We start from the raw sequence: 21,323 nt of genomic DNA, 5'->3' as shown, positions 1-21,323 counted from the left end.
AATTTCCATCATTTTGCTGTCCAGTGATGTTTGATTAACTGGCCTGTAATTTCCCACATGATATGAATCATCTGCTTTGAGGATATGGATCACTATGGCTACTCTACAGTTATTTGGCACTGCTCATCTCTCAAAACTTAACCTGAACAGTTCTTCCATGTCCGGCACAACTGCCGAGTCAGTCTTTTCTAGGAGGTCAGTAGACACATTGTCCAACTCATATGCCTTCCCAGTCCTGTAGCTTCTGAGTATAGTATGATTTACTTTGTATTCATATGTATCTGGAGATGTTCAGACAGATGTCCTACTATGTTCTGACCTGGTTTCCCACTCTTAATTTGGTTTCAGTCATGTAGTCTATCCACTGACATCCCAAACAGGTGACTAAAGGTGTCTGGATTTTCCTTGATCTGAGCCCTTTGCACCTGTCAGTGGAATAGTGTTAGTTCCTTTTACATATCACGTAAGAACCTTTCATCTTCGTGTGTTACAGTTTCTTTTCCCATATCCAACATGAAATAGCAGATTTTTATGAACCTGAAAGCTTATATATAAGAGGCTATTTGTATGCATAATGCAAACATCTGTATCTGTTATTAACTTGGAATTTCAGTAGCCTACTACTTTGTGGATAGTTTCTTGTTTATATCTTTGGTTTTCTTGTAATTATCATGGAATAAGTAGTCCCTGTTAGAATTTAATTCATTATTAAATCAACATTATTTTTATCAAAAAGAAATGATTGGAGTCAATATCCAATACGTTAATGACCCAGAAATAGATTACAAGAAGATATTGAAAAATGAAGATAAGTAGCACCCACATTACTTAAATTAACATTTGTATTACTTGTAAGTTATTTTTTGTGTGCTCATTGTATGTTATCTGCTTTTTCCTTAACATAAATTCACAGTTTATTTTTTCTGAACTAGGTTAATATATCTAAGATGGCTATGGATGGAAAATCACTGTTTAATTTTGAAAAGTTGACTGGTCTTACTAACTATAACAACCAGAAATTTACCATTAAAATGTGCCTAAAACATGACAAACTGTGGGAGAAAATGGCCTGGTACTGAAAACAATCCAAAGAATGTACAGTTATCTGTAAATTCATTTATATATCCAAAACTTCATAGAAGAATGACTGTTGAAAGGGCACAGCAAAATTTGCAGTCAGCATTCAAAGGCAAGAGTTCATCTAGTTTTATTAGGCTGACACAATGCTTGATGGCTCAGCAGTTCCGTTCTGAGACAAATATAGAAGTACACAAATTCAAAGGATTGATAAGAAAGTCGAATATCTTGAAAACTGAAAACGAAAACGCATTGGTAGCTTATCTCATTGTGGTGGTAGGTTTGTATTTCTAGATGTATTTGGCAGATGGCTCATGGACTAAATTGGGTGAATATCAATTTAGATCCATAGATTTGTTGTATAAAAGAAAAACAGTCTTAACATCCTTTTTCCGAAAACATCAGCTACGAAAGCAAAAGATCTACTTCATGTAGTACACTCTGATCTCACTGGAATAATGAGCATGGCTTTATTGTTTAAAGGACATCATATTCGCCATTGACTTTAGAAATAATCTATTTCACAACTGCAATTTTGGCCTTTGGGTCATTTTCAACTGGTACTACAAAAGACTTCGCTTCAGCACATCAGACTTTAAAATCCTCCAACATGTATACCTCATCTCAAAAACAGGCCTTTCTGTCATAGAAATACAGGAACATCAGATGAGTGTGAAGCTCTGGAACGATGCAAATCACATGAAATGTCACTAATTTTAACATCATTCACGTAAATCTTTACAGACCAGTGTTCTAGCACACTGTTTACACATAAACCAAAGCCATTGGCAGCCAGAGACAGTGGTCATGTCTGTGTGAGTGGTGTTTGCATGGATGTCTGTGTGTGTGTGTGTGTGATGTCTAATTCAGAAGGTCTTTTGGCCGCAAGCTTACTTGCTTGGTAGTCTTTTGTTGTACCTGTCTGTGACTCAACATCTCCACTATTTGCTGAGTATCAGTCTATCCTGTTCATAATATTGTCATTATTCTATTCTGAATTCTCCAAGTTTTAAGTTAGCTTTTACATATCATAAAAAATCAAATTAAACAATTGTTGGCATGTATAACTTGCTTAAAAAGACTTTTTGCAGGCCATGGTCAACTTACAAATGTTGTGACTGGTTCCCTCATATCGTTAAAGATTGTTTTCAACAGATGAAGTTGAAATCTATGTACTACTATTTGTCAACCAGTCTGCATTTATTTCTCAGCATGAAAAATCATCCAATGCAAAAGTAGGTACTACCTCCTGCTCATGGTATCAAGTATAGGTGCAGACAAGGGTAATCATTATGAATTTAGATTGAGTTGAGATATCCATTCACAGATGAAGATGCTGTAGCTGTGAGAAACTTATTTTTTAAACTGTATCATCAAATAATAATAATTATTATTTTTATTATTAGAATGGAGTGGAGTAGAGTTTTATTGGTCCTTGTAATCATATAATACACAAATGGTACATTCTAATGTAGCACAAGTCAATTTATAACAAAATATAATTTTAAATAATTTAAATTTACATTAATTTCACTATTTCTACATTATGTGATCATTAACTTACAATATATGGAACAAATATTGTACAAAAATAAAGAGAAGAGATTATAAAGTGGAGCGTCTACTACACTGGCAGATTAATATTTGTATTACAGTAACATGTTGTTGTTGTGGTCTTCAGTACTGAGACTGGTTTGATGCAGCTCTCCATGCTACTCTATCCTGTGCAAGCTTCTCCATCTCTCAGTACTTACTGCAACCTACATCCTTCTGAATCTGCTTGGTGTATTCCTCTCTTGGTCTCCCTCTATGATTTTTACCCTCCACACTGCCCTCCAATACTAAATTGGTGATCCCTTGATGTCTCAGAACATGTCCTACCAACTGATCCCTTCTTCTAGTGAAGTTGTGCCACAAATATCTCTTCTCCCCAATCCTATTCAACACCTCCTCATTAGTTATGTGATCTACCCATCTAATCTTCAGCATTCTTCTGTAGCACCAGATTTGGAAAGCTTCTATTCTCTTCTTGTCCAAACTATTTATCATCCATGTTTCAATTCCATACATGGCTGCACTCCACACAAATACTTTCAGAAATTACTTCATGACACTTAAATCTTTAATGACACAACCAAATCTTTAGTGTACTTCCTGAAGGAACTCGTAGAAGCTATAGCAGCAGTGATGAGTCAGATATGCCTTAGCAGCTGACTTGAAATTTGCCAGGTCATTTATTAATTTAATTTCTGTGGGAAATTTATTTATAACTTTCACATAATGTAGGGTTCCTTTTTGCTTAGTGTTATGGAGTTCTATATTTTAGAGAGCAGGATGTGGCAGAATTTCTAGCTTTTTAAAGAGGGGTCTACAGGTTTGGTTACATTTTGCACCTTCCATTATTCTTATGGTTTTCTTTTGTAGCCGAAAGAGCTTTTTCTAAGAGAAGAGTTACCCCAGAAAATAATTCCAGATTTCAGTCTTGAGTGTAATTATGCAGGCATACTATATAGTTTTCAGACTGTCTTTGTTGCAGCATTCTCATTAAGTAGCATGCAGTGCTTAATTTATCACAAGCTTTTTCAATTTGCATCCCCCATTTAAGATTATCTTGAAGCTGTACACCCAAAAACTTAATCTTGTCTTCATTCTGAAGGTCCCAGTCAGATACCCAAATCTGAACAGTTTGTTCACCTATTTTCACATTATAAAAATTTAGTGCCACTTTCTTACTTGCAACTATTACCAGTTGGTTGTGACTGAAACACTTTTCAATATTGTTCTGAGTTTCTGTTGTAGACTTATGACAAATTTCCATTTCTTTCCTACTCAATAGCACACCTGTATCATCAGCAAGCTGCATGGTGTTCTTGTAGAATTTCTGTAGGTCATTCAAATATAACAAAATAAAAGAGGCCCTAGAACTGAGCCTTGTGGTGCTCCATATTTAGTGGCTTCATAGTCTGAATAGTGTTGAGTCAATCTGCTGAAACTTCGATGTTGTATTTCAACAATTTGTTTTCGACAGCTTAGATACGATTTTACCCAGTTATTAGGTGTTCCTCTAATCTGCAAGTTCTCAAGCTTAGGCAATAGTTTGATTTGCTCTTTGATATCAAGATCTAGGCATATTACATTTTCACCACTGTCTAGTTTCTGAAGTACTTCACTTAATAGTTCTAAAATTGCTGCATCAGTTGATCAGCATTTCTGAAACCATCTTGTGCTGTGGGTAGTATTTTGTGCTCTTCTAGGAAGTATGCTACTCTTGTTTGGAAAAGCTTTTCTATAATTTTTGAGAATACAGATAGTAGAGCATTGGGCCTGTAGTTAGCCACTTCATCATTTTTACCTGTTTTGAAAAGTGGTTAGATCTTAGCTGTTTTTAGGCATGACTGAAGGTTGGCTGTTAAGTTGATTTGGGGGAGGAGACCAAACGGTGAGGTTATCTGTCCCATCAGATTAGCTAACAATGGAGAAGGAAGTTGGCTGTGCCCTTTCAAAGAAACCATCCCGGAATTTGTGTGAAGCAATTTAGGGAAATCACAAGAAAAAATAAATCAGAATGACTGGATTTGGTGAGTGATAGGAAAATTCCAGGTAAGCTACTGGCTGAACAGTGTGAACTCCACGTTTTTTTTAGTAAGATTGTCTTGGATGCCATATTTTGCAGTGAAATGGTACATTTGTAAAGTTCTGTTATCTGACAGGACTTCTTTCTCGGCTACTTGCGAGAGAAAAAGTGGAGTTTTTACAGATCATAAAAGGTCAGTTTTTATTGGAAGGTTGGATTTCAGCTACTAATTTTTTCACTTATATTGCTATTTCTTTAGGATCATTAATTTATTTACTGTTGCAAATCAATTTAATATTGGGATTTTGAGGAAAAACATTATCATTTTCTGTTTCACTATATTCCAAAGAGCTTTCATTTTGTTACTGGAGTTATTTATGTAGCACTCATTTGTCATTACTTTAGCTTCTTTGATTACTTTTTATGTGTCATTTGATGTATTTGAAATATGTAAGGAATTTGTTAGATGCTATTATTATTATTATTATGTTGCTAGACTAGTATATTCTGTTTGTATTTATGCAAGCTACAACCAAACCCAATATAATCAGCATAATAGCTACAGTACCTTTTTACAATAAACTAAAGTGTTTGTAATGCTCTTCCATGAATCAAGAAAACCTATGACAATTTGTGCTGCTGTTCTTCAAATACATTCAGTATCGCCTGTTTGTCCTCCACACTTGAGCAGTTTTGTAAGCTCTCTTCTTTGTAGAGTGACTTCATAATTAATCTATTAGCTTATAGTGTATTAAGAATGCTTTAAGTGCTGCACAACTAAAGTTCACCATATTCTTTTTTCATTAACTGCAAAGATTTTATTGGTTTTTGTTGTCAGTGTGTACTCTGCTGCAAGATATGACCTTTTCTGATGAAGAATTGAGATCACCTGGTAACAAATATTTCAAAATTTCTTTCTGAGCTATATTACAACTTATATAAACAATCTGTTGTCATATAATAATTTCTGTGTTAAAACATCTCAACATATTCACAGCTCCAGACATAGAAGTAGGAAATGTGTTCCTTTATAATTCACCATTAGTATCATTACATAATAAGTATTGCAGGCTTGTACAGATATTGCTTCAAAATGGAAATATTAACACTCTCCATTCATGATCTCACTATTGACAATTACTAATCACTAAGGAAATGAAGAACATATATTTTTGCATAAATTGCATCTATTGTGATCCTCAGTAGATCTCTAGTCTTGTTGTTCTTCTGGTAAATTGGTTTACCCCACTTGGTGAAGAAATTTCCCTGCATGAGCAGTGCTTCTGGGTGACATGCACACATTGAGAAACAAGAATATAGCAACAATATTACTACTCACTATTTCTTTGTTTCAGAATTTTAAACCCTAAAGTGACACTTTTCGCATGACTCCCCTACCAAAAGCCTGAAAGAAGCTCTTCTGACTGAAAATAGAAAAATAAAACCCTTTGTGGTGTTAAAAATGCATTTTTTACTATAACACTTTAATTAAAGAGAGTTCTCAGTTATTAGTAGTTCTGATTTCAGACTTTATGAAAACGGCAATATCTGAATATCAACTGAGCACTTAATTATAATTGTATGTTTGACATTCCAGTTTATGTTCTTTTGACTCTCTCTCTCTCCCTCCCTCTCTCTCTCTCTCTGTCTGTCTCTCTCTCTCTGTCTCTCTCTTTCCAATCTTTTGTGGGTAACTGTAAGTTACACTTTGTTTATTAGGGCAGTCCATAATGAATAAATCCCAGTTCTTTAAAGTCTCAAACTCCCATGTATAAAATAGCTTAACTTGTGATTCCTTTACCAGTGAGTTAATGTGTTAAATATTTGTTGTTAAAAATGTAAGCAAGAAAAAGTTCAGAAGAAATTTGGAATGTGGTTTTAATGTTTGTTGGAAGTCAATAAGTACTGTAATTAGCAAACACTGGATGAAAATAGGCTGGGTAATTAGCACTCCATTTCAAGCAAAGGCTAGTATTTATGATGTCATATTTCCTGAGCTATATATCATACAATGATATGATTGTGGAGATAGGTTCAGAGAGATATGTTAATACTATTTGCAAAATGTGTTGCAAATAAGGTTAATAGTAAAGTGTAGTAAATTAGGTTGTCATGCCTGATGCTGAAGTTTGACTGCATGAACAGTGGAAAAATAGCAAGGAATATTTTTTTTTTTTTTTCCTTTCATCATTTTGTTGAGGTGTCAACAACAAAAAGTTTCCTAAAGGTTTGAAAACGTATGTTGTAAGTTACTAAATGGTCCCATTCTCAAATACTGGAAGAATATAGCTTAATGAGTGGATTATAACAGCATTCTAAATTGTTATTGCTACAAAATTATAGGAAGTTCTCAAAATCAAATTTTTGTTGCCCCTGGAAGATGCTAGACAGGCAACTTGAACGTGGAACTGGGTTCCAGCCCCCCCCCCCCCCCTCCTCCCACCACATACTGAGGTTAATCACTAAATAATATAGATCACTTCCTACATAAGGCTAACAGTTAAAAGTTGAAGTTATTCTTTCCTCATTGAGGTCTTAATAACACCTATAAATTTTTGAAATAGCCCAGCTTATAGGGAATCAAACTAAACTGTTAACAGTTTACCCACAGCCTTTGCCTTGATGACTGCTTTTTATTTAAAGCCACTTTTTTCCTACCAGACAAGAATTACCTTTCATCAGTTTGAGATTCAATCTGGCTACTCTATTCTCATCCCAGAGCTACACAACTCTTCTTTATATATAAAATAACTCAGATGTTATCCATCCAATAAAATAACTATTACTTGCTATACTTGATCGCAAGACCAGTAAAACAAAGCTTTTCTTTGAATATGTGTCCATTATGAACTACAGATAAAATGTGTCCATTATGAACTACAGATAAAATGTTACTCTTTTCTGCATGTGCATTCTTTCTGGATGATAAGTGAAATGCAACTCTTAACTTTCATTAAACAAGCAAAGATATGGCACTTTTTTTTTTTACAATAATGCCATACATTGTTATGTATGCACATACAATTCTCCTTTAGTGGTTAGTATTGTTTACTTCTTCATTAGTGACTATATTAATCTTTGATGCTTGCACCAGGTGTAGTTACGGCAGATACCATTAGATGTCACTCACTGAAGTTTTATTACTCTGTGTGGGTCCGGAGACGTCATCTTGATTCTTTATGCCCCCACCTTATCAATGCAGAGTAACAAAATAATTAAACATGTGTATAGATAGTAAACATTACTCAAGATTCACCCAATATCATTTTGTTGTTGACAATGGCTAGTACAAACAAAACATTAGAATGAGCTTCAAGAAACAAGAAATGAAAATGTGACCTTACACAGCACTGCTTTCTTTTCTATGCATCTATTCCAGTTTGTAGCAGATTGAATCAATTGTCAATGCAAACAGGCCTTTCTACCAACAAAATGGAGGGCATTAGATGCTCCTTGTGTAGGCCATTTCTGTGCAATTTTAATCAGTTTAGACTCAGTATTCATCAGTGTTGAAATTTTGCACAGACATTAGTAATTAATATAACAAAATTTTAGGGCCAGCCAGTCTTCTTGGAGAACCAGACAGGAGGTAAGGGTTGCATGGTATTCAGTGGTATTCAGAATTATTTCTTCCATTTCACTATTTGCTTGTTTTCTCCATCTCCATTGCTATTTTCATTTGCATAAAATATTTTAAAAAATCAGAAATAATATACAAATCTGTCATTTATTAAAATATTTTCCAAACCATACGTATGTGGTTTCTTTTGTTTTGTGATAATGTCTCACAAGCCTTACAAGCTGTAATTCCTCTTCCCTAGCTAAGTTAGAGCTCCAGGCACAGTGCTTTACACACAGGAGTATAGAACCTGAATATAGTTGGCATACTAAGTTTATTTAACTATATTAATGCATTTTACTATTTAAGGCAGTTTCAGTATTACAGGATAGGTTTTTTTTTATGTCACAGCAAACGTGATGCTATACAGGTTGATCTAAATAATTTTAAATTATCTGATGATTAGCAGCTGATAAAATTGGTAGTGAACAAAAGGGTTACTTCTCAGTAGCTCTTGGTAGTTCTTAAATACGATTTTCTTTAAATCTTCATAACTATGGGGCATCACCTGCAGAAAAAGGGTATTTTGTTGAAGTCTTCAGTCCAAAGACAGGTTTCATATATCTATCCTATTCTGTTAAAGCATCTTCATCCCTGCATATTTACTGGGACCAACATCCATTTCTATCTGCTTACTGTAATCAAGCTGTGGTCACCATTTAAATTTCTTATCCATCGCACTTCCCTTCTTTATCAAATTATTAATTCTCAGAATGTTTCTCAAACACTCTATTTTTTTTTTAGTCAAGTTGTGTCCTAATACTCTTTTCTTCCCAATTAATTCTGTTACTTGATGTACCTGTCTAATCTTCAGCAGTCTCCTGTAACAGCCCATTTCAAAAGCTTCTAGTTGCCTCTTGTTTCTACTGTTTATCAACCACATTACACTTCCATACAAGGCTACAGTACAGACTAATATTTTCAGTAAAGACTTCCTAACACTTTCATTTATATTTCATTTTAACAAATTTCTCTTTTTTTAGCAGATCTTTTCGTGCTATTATTAGTTTACTTTTTATATCCTCTTCCCTTCAGTTTTTGGTTGTTTAGTTTAGCTATACAGACTTTAATAGTTTGATTCTAAGCATTAACACAGATTGAGTACTTATTGTCATACTCCATAACAGCAGTAAAAGACCTTCTAACATTTTCTACAGTTAGAATAAAACAACATGTTTAAGAAATGAACTACAACTGCACAACTGCACTCCTTTTTAAATGGTTTGTTTAAATCTAAGTACAAATACCTTACATCAGCGCTAAGTTTTTCCTTTCTCAGTACATCATGGGTTGCGTCTACAACCAGTGAAAAGAATGACTGCCTTTTAATTTCACCAATAGTCCAGTCTAAAAGAGCCAAAGAAACTGGTACACCTGCCTAATATCATGTAGGGTTCCTGCGAGCACGCAGGAGTGCTGCAACACAACCTGGCATGGATTAAACTAATGTCTGAAGTAGTGCTGGAGGGAACTGACACCATGAATCCTGCAGGGCTGTGCATACATCCATATGAGTATGAGGGGGTGGACACCTCTTCCAAAGAGCACATTGTAAGGCATCCCAGATATGCTCAATAATGTTAAAGTCTTGGGTGGCCAGTGGAAGTGTTTAAACTCACAAGAGTGTTCCTGGAGCCACTCTGTAGCAATTCTGGATGTGTTGGGTGTCTGCTGGCTTTGCCCAAGTCCGTTGGAATGCACAACAGATATGAATGGATGCAGGTGGTCAGGCAGGTTGCTTATGTATGTGTTACCTGTCAGAGTCATTTCTAGACATATCAGGAGACCCATGTCACTCCAAATGCGCATGTCCCACGCCGCTACAGAGCCTCCATCATCTTGAACAGTCCCCTGATTATGTTACATGTCTCTGTATTTGAATAACCATGCCTAAACCAGTTTCTCTGGCACATCAGTGTATAAACAGGCAGAACACGTCTCTGTAGTCGGCAGTGCCTATATAAGATAACAAGTGTCTGGTGCAGTTGCTAGATCAGTTACTGCTGCTACAATGCAAAGATTTAAGTGAATTTGAATGTGGTGTTCCAGTCTACACTCGAGTGATGGGACACAGACTCTGCAAGGTACAATGAAGTGGGAATTTTCCCATATGACCATTTCATGAGTGTAGCGCGAGTATCTGGAATCTAGTAAAACATCAAATCTCTGACATCACTGCGACCAGAAAAAGATGCTGCAACAATGGGACCAGTGACGACTGAATAAAACCGTTCATTGTGGCAGAAGTTTAACCCATCTGCAAATTGCAGCAGATTTCAGTGCTGGGCCATCAACAAGTGCCAGTGTGTGAAACATTCAGTGAACATCATTGACATGGAGTTTCAGAACCAGAGGCCCACTCATGTACCCTTGATGCCTGCATGACACAAAGCCTTATGCCTTGCTTGAGCCTATCAACACCAACATTTGGCTGCTGGCGACTGGAAACATGTCACGTGGTTGGACAAGTTTCGCTTCAAATTCTGTCGAGTGGATGGGAGTGTACAGGTATGGAGACAACCTCATGAATCCATGGATCCTGTAAGTCAGCAGGGGACTGTTCAACCTGGTGGAGGCTCTGTAATGGTGTGGGGAATGTGCAATTGGATTGATATCGGACCCCTCATATGTCTAGATATCACTATGACAGGTGACTTCTTTGTAAGCATCCTGTCTGATCACCTGCATCCATTCATGTCCATTTTGCATTCTGCCAGACTAGGGCAATTCCAGCAGAATAATGTAATATCCCACACATCTTGAATTGCTACAGAGTGGCTCTAGGAACATTCTTCTGAGTTTAAACACTTCTGCTGGCCACCAAATTCCCAAGAAACAAACATAGTTGAGCGTATCTGGTATGCCTTGCAGCGTGCTGTTCAGAAGAGATTTCCACCCCTTTGTACTCTTATGGATTTATGGACAGCCCTGCAGGATTCATGGTGTCAGTTCCATCCAGCACTACTTCAGACATTAGTCAAGTCCATGCCAAGTTGTGTTGCGGCACTTCTGTGTGCTCATTGGTGCCCTACATGTAATTAGGTAAGTGTACCAGTATCTTTGGCTCTTCAGTGTAGAATCATTTAACAGTTGTATCATCTTATTTTGAATTTGTGGGCTTAGATATTTTGTTTTAATTTTTTTCATTTGATAGATGTAACGCACCCAGAAGATGATCAGATCTGCAGAGGTGGTCTATTGTATTTGAGAAACTGCCACTCTTTTTCCATACTTCAAATTTGTGGTGGCCACAGAAGAAAGTTTGACATAAAGCTAATGTCCTTGTTGTATCCCGTGTTCTAGAAATTATAGTATTCACTTGGTCATGCCCTTCATCAAAAAGTGTGTTAATAGTCTTTCCTTGTTTCCATGTGCTGTAAATAATACATACATTTAATGTGTAGTGCAGATTTCACACACTCTTCTTTTCATGCTTAGATCTTACCACTCATTAATTTGTACATTATATCTTGTATTTTCTCCATCTCCAAATAACTAGCAAACTATGTGATATACTACATTTTAAACAGTGGAGTTGTTTTCTGATGTGTTTTAGTATAGTTATAATGATAATCGCATCCAAATGATCTTTTGGCCTAAGCATCACTAGTGAAAGAACCTTGAGGCTTGTGTGGCCTGCTATTTATAATTTTTTGTTTAGTTTCTCATGAAGTTTTATCTTGGAATAATCTTTTATCAGTTCTAAAAGGTGCATTTTGCTGATTATCTTGAAGTTGTGAAGAACAATCCATTGGTGATGAATCAGTGTCTTTTGCTGGTGGTCTGTATTAAAATTGTGCATCACCAGGATGCACATCCATGGCATCATGTCCTCTATGAACTTGTAAATTGTCAAAATCTTTCCTCATTTCATTTTTGCACCTTTATTGACTTACACTTTCAACTTTTAACAATATTAGAGAAGGAAAGTTGCTACTCACCGTATAATGGAGATGCTGAGTCGTGATAGGCACTACAAAAAGATTCACATAATTATAGCTTTCGGCCATTAAGGCCTTTGTCAGCAATAGACACACATACACAGACGCGCACACACATTCATGCAAATGCAACTTGCACACATGTCTGCAGTATCAGACAATTGAAACCACACTGCGAGCAGCAGCACCAGTGCATGATGGAGTGGCGACTGGTGGGGGTAAGGAGGAGGCTTGGGTGGGGAGGAGGATGGATATTATGGTGGGGGTGGCAGTGCTGCAGTTTAGATGGGGGACAGGACAGAAGGTGGGGTGGGGAGAGGGGGGGGGGGGGGTAGTAGTGGAAAGGACAGAAATAAAAATAAATTAAAAAACTGGCTGTGTCGGTGAAATGACAGCTGTGTAGTGCTGGAATGGGTACAGGGAGGGGGCTGGATGGATGAGGACACTGACTAATGAAGGTTGAGACCAGGAGGGTTATGGGAATGTAGGATGTATTGCAGGGGAAGTTCCCACCTGCACAGTTCAGAAAAGCTGGTGTTGGTGGGAAGGATCCAAATTGCACAGGCAGTGAAGCCCGTCATTGAGATGAGGGATATCATGTTTGACAGTGTGTTCAGCAACAGGGTAGTCTACTTGTTTTTTGGACACAGTTTGTCAGTGGCCATTCATGTGGACAGACAGCTTGTTGGTTGTCATGCCCAATGCAGCGCAGTGGTTACAGCTTAGCTTGTGAATCACATGACTGGTTTCATAGGTAGCCCTGCCTGTGATGGGATATGTGGTGTTAGTGACCGGACTGCAGTAGGTGGTGGTAGGAGGATGTATGGGACAGGTCTTGCATCTACGTCTATTACAGGGGTATGAGCCATGAGGTAAGGGACTGGAAGCAGGGGTTGTGTAAAGATGGAAGAGTATATTGTTAAGGTTCAGTGGACAGCAAAATACCACTGAAATAGGGGTAGGAAGAACAGTGGGCAGGATATTTCTCATTTCAGGGCACGACGAGAGGTAATCAAAACCCTGGCAGAGAATATAAATCAGTTGCTGCAGTCTCAGATGGTACTGAGTTACAAGGGGAATGCTCCTCTGTGGCTGGATTGTGGGTCTTTGGGAGGTGGTGGGAAACTGGAAAGATAAAGCACGGGAGATTTGTTTTTGCACAAGGTTGGGAGGATAATTCGGTCAGTGAAGGCTTCAGTAAGACCCTCGGTATATTTGGAGAGTGACTGCTCGTCACTGCAGGACCGACGACCATGGGTGGCTAGACTGTATGGAAGGGACTTCTTGGTATGGAATGGGTGGCAGCTGTTGAAGTGGAGTTCTTGCTGGTGGTTAGTAGGTCTGATATGGCTGGAGGTACTGATGTAGTCATCGCAGAGGTGGAGGTCAACATCTAGGAAGGTGGCTTGTTGGGTTGAGTAGGACAAGGTGAAGCAAATGGGGGATAAGTTGTTGAGGTTCTGGAGGAATGTGCATAGGGCGTCCTCACCTTCAATCCAGATAGCAAGGATGTCATCAATGAATCTGAATCAGGTGAGGGGTTAAGGATTCTTGGGTTTTAGGAAGGATTCCTTTAGATGGCCCATGAATAGGTTGGCATATGAAGGTGCCATACGAGTGCCCGTAGCCATACCCTGGATTTGTTTATAGGTAATGCCTTTAAAGGAGAAGTAATTGTGGGTGACGATATATCTGGTCATTGCGACTAGAAAGGAGGTTGCTGTTTTCAAATCAATAGGTTGTCTGGAAAGGTAGTGTTCAATAGCAGTAAGGCCATGGGCCCCTCTCCACCTTCTCCCCTGCCATCCGTCTAAACTGCAGCACTTCACTGTCTACCACCCTCACCATACTATCCCTTCCCCTCCCTGCCCGAACCTCCTCCTTACCCCCACCCAGTTTCCACTCCCATCATGCACTGGTGCTGCTGCTTGCAGTGTGGTTTCAGTTATCTGAGACTGCAGACATGTGTGCAAGTGGCATTTGCATGAATGTGTGTGTGCGTGTGTGTATGAATGTCTATTGCTGACAAAGGCCTTAATGGCTGAAAACTATAATTGTGTGAATCTTTTTGTTGTGCCTATCATGACTCAGTATCTCTGCTACATGGTGAGTAGCAACTTTCCTTCTCTAATATTGTTACATTCCACCCTGGATTTTCGATTGTTTGACTTTAAACTTTTAAATCACCAAACTTTTCTTCAGATTCACAATCATTATTAATTTTAATACATATCTATTATGGACATTTAACTGATCACTGAGTGTGTGTACCGATCTTCATTTTCTTTTTAACTTCATCCCTGCAAGCTTTTAATTTTCTCTTTCAAGCATCACATCTAAATATGACCTAGTTCTAGATATTGTAATTTCTAATGTAAAACGTGAAAGGCTGCCCATAAAAGGAAAACAAGCAACACATTGTATGTCAATGCATGAAGAGCTTCGATGAAGAGAAAATAAAGAAAAAATGAGAAGCTACTTTCTTATTACCTTTTCTTCTTCAATCATGTGTCAGCATTAATGTTACTATTCTCATTATGCACTTTCCATCATTTCTGTTTCAAAGTTAATATTTAGTAGTTTAACCGATGTTATACCCTCTAGATGCTCAAAGCAAAATTCTTAAACCAAAATCAAACAAAGAATCACTGAGATAATATATTCATGAATAATTATTCTACGATCCTGGCATCTAGTTACAGGCCATACATAATATATGATATAGCAGCTTGCTAATGAGACAAAATTACACATGGGTAAAAATTAAATATTACTCTGTTTTAAACAATGGCAAATCCAGGATACAATTAACAATATTATGAAAACAATAGTTGCTACTCACTGTATAATGGAGATGCTGAGTTGCAGATAGGTACAACGAAAGAACTATCAGAAAGTGAGCTTTCAACCAACAAGGCCATCGTAGAAAATAAACAACAAACAAACACACACACACACACACAGACTCTGGCTGCTGAGGCCATGTTGCAAACAGCATTGCATGATGGTAGAGGCAACTGGGTGGTGGGGGGTAAGGAGCAGACTGGTGTGGAAAGGGGGTGGGATAATAGGGTAGGGGTGGGGGAAGGTAAAGTACAGCTCGTGGGAGCATACAGGGACAAAGTGGAGAGAGGGTAGGGCAGCTAGGTTCATTCAGGAGGTTAGACAGAGGGCAGGTAGTGAAAAAGAAGAGCAGTAGATAGACAGAGGGTACATTGGTGGAACAGAGGGCTGTGTAGTGCTGGAATGCCAACAGCAAAGGGGTTCTGTGGGTAAGGAGAATGACTAATGAAGTTTGAGGGGAGGAGGGTATGGGAATGTAGGATATGTTGCTGGGAGAGTTCTCACCTGGGGAGTTCAGAAGAACTGGTGTAATGGTAAGGATCCAAATGGTACAGGTTGTAAAGCAGTCATTAAAATGAAGATTGCTGTGCTGAGCACTGTGCTCAACAATTGGGTGGTCCAACTGCTTCTTGGGCACAGTTTGTCAGTGGTCATTCATATGGACAGACAGCTTCTTGGTTGTCATGCACATGTAGAATGCAGCACAGTGATTGCAGCTTAGCTTGTAGATCACATGACTGGTTTCACATGTTGCCGTACCTTTGATGGGATAGGTAATGTTCAGAAAAATGTTCAAATGTGTGTGAAATCTTATGGACTTAACTGCTAAGGTCATCAGTCCCTACGCTTACACACTACTTAACCTAAATTGTTATAAAGACAAACACACACACCCATGCTCTAGGGAGGACTCGAAACTCCGCCGGGACCAGCCACACAGGATAGGTAATGCTTGTGATCAGACTGCAGTAGGTGGTGGTGGGATTATTTATGGGACAGGTCTGTTACAGGTATATGAGCCATGGGGCAAGTGGTTTGGAGCAAGGGTTGTGTAGGAATGGACGAGGATGTTGTGTAGGAATGCTTTGCAGCAGAATACCACTGTGGGACAGGTAGGAAGGATAGTGGGTAGGACATTTGTCATTTCAGGGCAAAATGCTAGGTAATTGAAGTCTTGGTACAGAATGTGATTCAGTTGCTCCAGTCCTTGGTGGTGCTGAGTCATGGGGGAATGCTCACCTGTGGCTGGACGGTGGGACGTTGGGAGTCACTGGAGAGATAAGGCATGGGAGATCTGTTTTTGTTCGGGGTTAGTAGGGTACTTATGGTCTGTGAAGACCTTAATGAGACATCCAGTATATTTCGAGAGGGTCCGCATGTGTACTATTAGCCCTTCATATAACCTCCCGAATTCGCATAGATGCCCTATCCTCCCTTTACTTTGTCCCTGTACACTGCCACAAGCAGTACTTTACCGTCCCTCACTCCTACCCTGATATCCCTCCCCTTCCCACCACAGCCCCCTTCTTACCTCCACCTCCATCATGTGCTGCTGTTCGCAATGTGGCCTCAACAGCCAGAGACTGTAGTCATGTGTGTGTGTGTGTGTGTGTGTGTGTGTGTGTGTGTGTGTGTGTGTGTGTGTGTGTGTGTGTGTGTGTGCCTGTGGTGTTTATTTTTGACAAAGGCCTTGTTGGTTGAAAGCTCACTTTCTGACAGTCTATTTTACTTTTCCGTCATAGCAACTATGAAACACACTTTTTCTGAAGCAAGGGAGAAGAATATTGTGCATTCAGAATATCTCATATTTGTATGTTTGAGGCAATGGTTATAAAGATTAGATTAGCTTTCTCTTCATTTTGTTCACCTTTACACCTTTACCAAGTTCCTCTTCCTCAGTTGCTGGATTCTCTATGCTAGTATTTCTTCTTTGATTGTTATTATATATTAATTAATGGCAATATCTGTCTCAAACAAATACTATCACACTGTTTGCTTCCTTTACGATTTCTCAGGTGCAGAACTGTTACGTTCATTCTATGTTTCAGCAGTGATGAAATCAAAAAATTATGTAGTGAGTCCCTGTTCCAAACATATCCTATGATAATTATTACTGAATTAGACATACATGTTCTAAGAACAAGAAACCATTACTGTAACTGAGAGTGAGCAAATAAAAATAGAATGTGGTCACTAACACCCAGTTCATCAATTAAGAATAACTAAGAAAGCATGATTTTTATGTGTAAAATCAACTTTTGCATCATTTGACTCAGTGAGTAATTAATGACATTTAGAACCATTGTAAAAATAAATAAAGCTAAATCAGTAATAATAAACTGTCTTTCATTAAGTCAAGCTTTATTGCTCTAAAAACCACTTGTTAATGATTCCTTTTGACACATAATGACTATTTTGAAAATGACAGATCACTAATATATTTTTTCCACATAGTGTATCAAATATGACACTGTTGATGTTCATCCAAAATACAGTTCACTTTGTGAACAAATATTATTTGGAGTGATGTAGCATATATGATACAAGGATAGAGGAAATTTGTTAACATTTTTCACAATGTAATGGACTTTGGTCAGAATGCTACTGAAGTTATGCAATAGTTCCTTACTGTCTGTTAGCTATCACTTTTAGAATTATAAGCTTAATCCATTGGGGAAGATACATTTTGAACCCTGTTAATTATAATTTTAACAGCTTGATAGTGAAATTCTGTGTGGAAGATGTGTTCTATTTCTCTGAAAACTGTCTCATTTAGTGATACTCTGGTTTATATAAAAACAACATCTACATCACAGATTCCTGTTGTTTTATAATGGCAATAGTAGCTGTTCAGTGCATTAGTGGTGTACTACAGTCACATCAGTGGACATGCTGCTCCCTGACTGTGGCACAGGAAAATTTAAGACCGTTAGTTTAATCTGTAGTAACATAGCTAGTTTTAATATTGCAGGCGTGATAGGAAATGTAGTAGTAAGTATACAGTGCATACTTTACTGTATAGCAGATTTAAAAATAAAATGGCATGCATACTTGCAGTTTTAAAAATAATCTAATAGCTGTTGTAATTGCATCAGTCATAGCACATGCAAAATATGTAAACCTTAACTACACAAATTCTTGAAAAATATATCTCTGAACTAAGTAAAGCTGTTGTTTGCAGTCTGTAATAATTTTTCAGTTTCAAATGCAGTAAAGATATGTTTTCCTTCCATAGCGATCCACAGCCTCTAAGTGTTTAATAAAAGAATACATTGCTCACAGTATGCTGCATTGTACTTTATTAAAATCATGCTATAAGTTAATGTCAGACATGATGAGCATGATATATAATAGATTATATTGCATACCAAAATCATGCTTTTAGTTAATGTCAGCTGTGATGAGCATGATATATAATACATTACTTTGCAAGTATACTTGACAAAGGCTCATGCCTGAAGTTAGGTAATAGCTTGATTTTAATAAAGAACAATATAGCCTACAAGGGATAATGTCTTCTTTTTTAACAAAGATGCATTTGTTACAACTGCTTTCTTGACCTTACACAATGGCTTCAAGTTAATTGCACAAATAATATCAAGAATAGGTATTCATATATCAGCTAAGTGGCAGGCATGGCATACTCATATCATTTATATCTGTATAGGGTATCTGCAATAAACAATACACATATGACATGCAGAAAAAAAACAGATATCATAGAAAATTGCATTAATGGTGATTAAAATTTGTGTGTTAAGGTACTGATACACAAAATATCACCATAATTCCCTTCAAAAGATAGTACTTGACCAGAAACTGACATTAAAGTATGTCAAAATGTTAAATAGCGTTTGAAGATGAACCTTCAGAGTTAGATGTGCAGTGCGCATTAATAAAAGAAATGTGACTAATGTCAAATTTTTTGCCCTAACACAGTCATGGTTGTAACTATTTATATCATGGATGTGATGAAATATATTACATATTCCTGCTATGCAGAAGATGTAGTAAGTAAAGTCACATGTCGTAGATACTAATCCAGTAAAACTATTTTTCCATCTGACTGCAATTCAAAAACAGTGTATTGTTACAAAATGCTTACATCATAACATTTCTATATTTTGATTAAGGAATTCATGACTCAATAGCTGAATACCAATGTAAGCCAGAAAAGGATGAGACATACGTCTTAGCAGTTACTAGCCAATAAGTTCAGTAACCGACTGTTTTGTACATCATCACCTTTTGATATATTTCTGAATAGTATTCTCACTTCAGTTATTGTTCATAGACTTATAATGCATTGAAAACTAACAGGCCATGCATATAATACAGCTTCCAGTGTCTGGTGGCTTCTAAAGAACAGATTCTAAATTTTTAGAAATTGTGACTGTGATAAATAGAAACATAGCTTACTAAGATAAAGTTTTTTTTAGCTTGTAGTCTGGAAGTGGTACATTTTTGTGTATAATTGTGAACTTTTATCTGATGAGTTGTGGAAGGAAGGTAGTGAAAATTTCTAGACACTCCAGATTGACAAGACCAGCTTTATAACTAATGGATTAGAAATTAGAAGAAAGACGATGTGGGGGTATGTTACTGCAATTGCCCTTGAAAAATTGTCTCCAGTTCTCAGGAAATTCTATTGTGAAATGGATCCAGTATTGGTGGTGTCTATATTGTATGAGTACACATACATACATCAAGATATAGACTTGTGAAATATCACTAGATTGAATGAAGTATACCAATTAAACATTCATTCTTTGAAAGTGTATTTGTATGAACCTATGCAATGATCTTTGAAATATATCCAAATAAGAAAACATTGGAGATAACTTTAAAATATACCCAAAGAGGCGTAATCTCAAAACATAAAACTAATATAATGATAGGAAACATAATAAAAATTATCAGTTACAAAAAATAGAAACAAATTTCGTTGGACTTAAAAAAACACAATCATTTTGACATTCATTTTCTCTATTTGCTTTAGTTTTAGTGAATGCCAAGTAGGTGGTGTTTTTTCTGATGCTTTCATAGAATATAATAGTTACATGAACTAATCAAGAACAGAAAAAAGTTAACATGCACAAAATTTGACATTTTCCACTAAAAAGAAGTTTCTTCAAATATGTAATAAAATTAATGCAAACACTTTCATGAATTTGTGAAATGTGAGCTGAAAATGTGAATTGCTTCAAGTTTATGCAGTGGAGATAAAGTAATGCAAAATCATTAAATTTGAATTGGTACTTGTGTGATCGTCAAACGTATTCATGTTATTTTAATTCCATGGACTATTCTGTTTTTTTGGCACCATTAAAATTCAAAATGTCACTTTATATATAACATGACATCTAATGTAAAATTCAAAATTTAAACGTAATTTAGAAAAGATAAAAACATTTCCAACCCTAATGATTTAAAATTATATACTATATTTGTCACTGCTTTCTTCATTTATTTATCACAATCACAATCATAGTGATACCTTCAAAACATATAATACTTTTAGTTTTTGAGAACAGCTACAATATACATGTCTGAGTCAGAATAATAGAAAATATAAACCAGGCCCACCCGTGATTAATATGTTTTCACTCAAATGCTGTCATTTATTTAGTTTCTATAGTATTCCCTACTGTATACATGTACTGTTGTTTCTATTTCTATTGTATTTCAATCTTATGTAAGCACTTTGTTTTTGTTATCTATACTTATCTCGCTGACAATCTCAGTTTTGTTGAAAAAGAAAATTGTGGCAATAGTGATTTTTAATATTATTCCAGGCCTCAAGAGGACTCGACATATGCTGGCTATCATCTTGCCTATGAAGTCAAAAAGCTCATGTATGCTTTCAGCACTTAACTCTTCTTGTTTCTGTTAGATATTCCATATTTTCTCATAGTATATCTCTATCTCAGTCACATTATATTCGCTAGAAAACAGGCAGTTGAAATAGTGACCCTTTGTGTAGCAAGCTGCATGTATTTTGCATGATTGTTTCCATTACTTTGTAAATGTTCATGTTTGTGTTGCATTCTTCCTTTTAGAGTTAAGTTGCTGAATTCATTTAGTTATGCCTATTTTACAGTACTTAATTGTGGTGTGCCTGAGTGAGTGGTACATGTAAAAATCAAAGAATTTCATGGTGTTGAGTGAAATCTCAGTGCATAACCAGTTTTTGCTGGCTTTGAGATAATTCCCATCTAATTGCTTAAGGAGGGCAAATAGTGCAGTGCAGTCAAGGGTATGGTATTGA

The 21,323-nt window shown here is 36.8% G+C and overlaps 1 protein-coding gene across 7 annotated transcripts in view; it reads left to right on the top strand.

Moving 5' to 3' along the window:
• The window catches only part of LOC126336369 (calcium-activated potassium channel slowpoke), a 1,528,406-nt gene that overhangs the window by 1,346,158 nt on the left and 160,925 nt on the right, over positions 1-21,323 (top strand). For 4 of the 7 annotated variants that reach the window (XM_049999994.1, XM_050000004.1, XM_049999988.1 and 1 more), the window contains one exon: positions 20,851-20,910. The exons of the other annotated variants lie outside the window; for them this stretch is intronic. In XM_049999994.1, coding sequence (XP_049855951.1) covers positions 20,851-20,910 — 60 coding nt within the window. The remainder of the gene's footprint in view (positions 1-20,850; positions 20,911-21,323) is intronic. 7 annotated transcript variants of the gene reach the window in all.

Source organism: Schistocerca gregaria, chromosome 1 (genome assembly GCF_023897955.1).
Source record: "Schistocerca gregaria isolate iqSchGreg1 chromosome 1, iqSchGreg1.2, whole genome shotgun sequence".
Classification (NCBI taxonomy): Eukaryota; Metazoa; Arthropoda; class Insecta; order Orthoptera; family Acrididae; genus Schistocerca; species Schistocerca gregaria.
The sequence above is the reverse complement of the archived record's forward strand: the minus strand, read 5'-3'. Positions and strand labels throughout refer to the sequence as shown.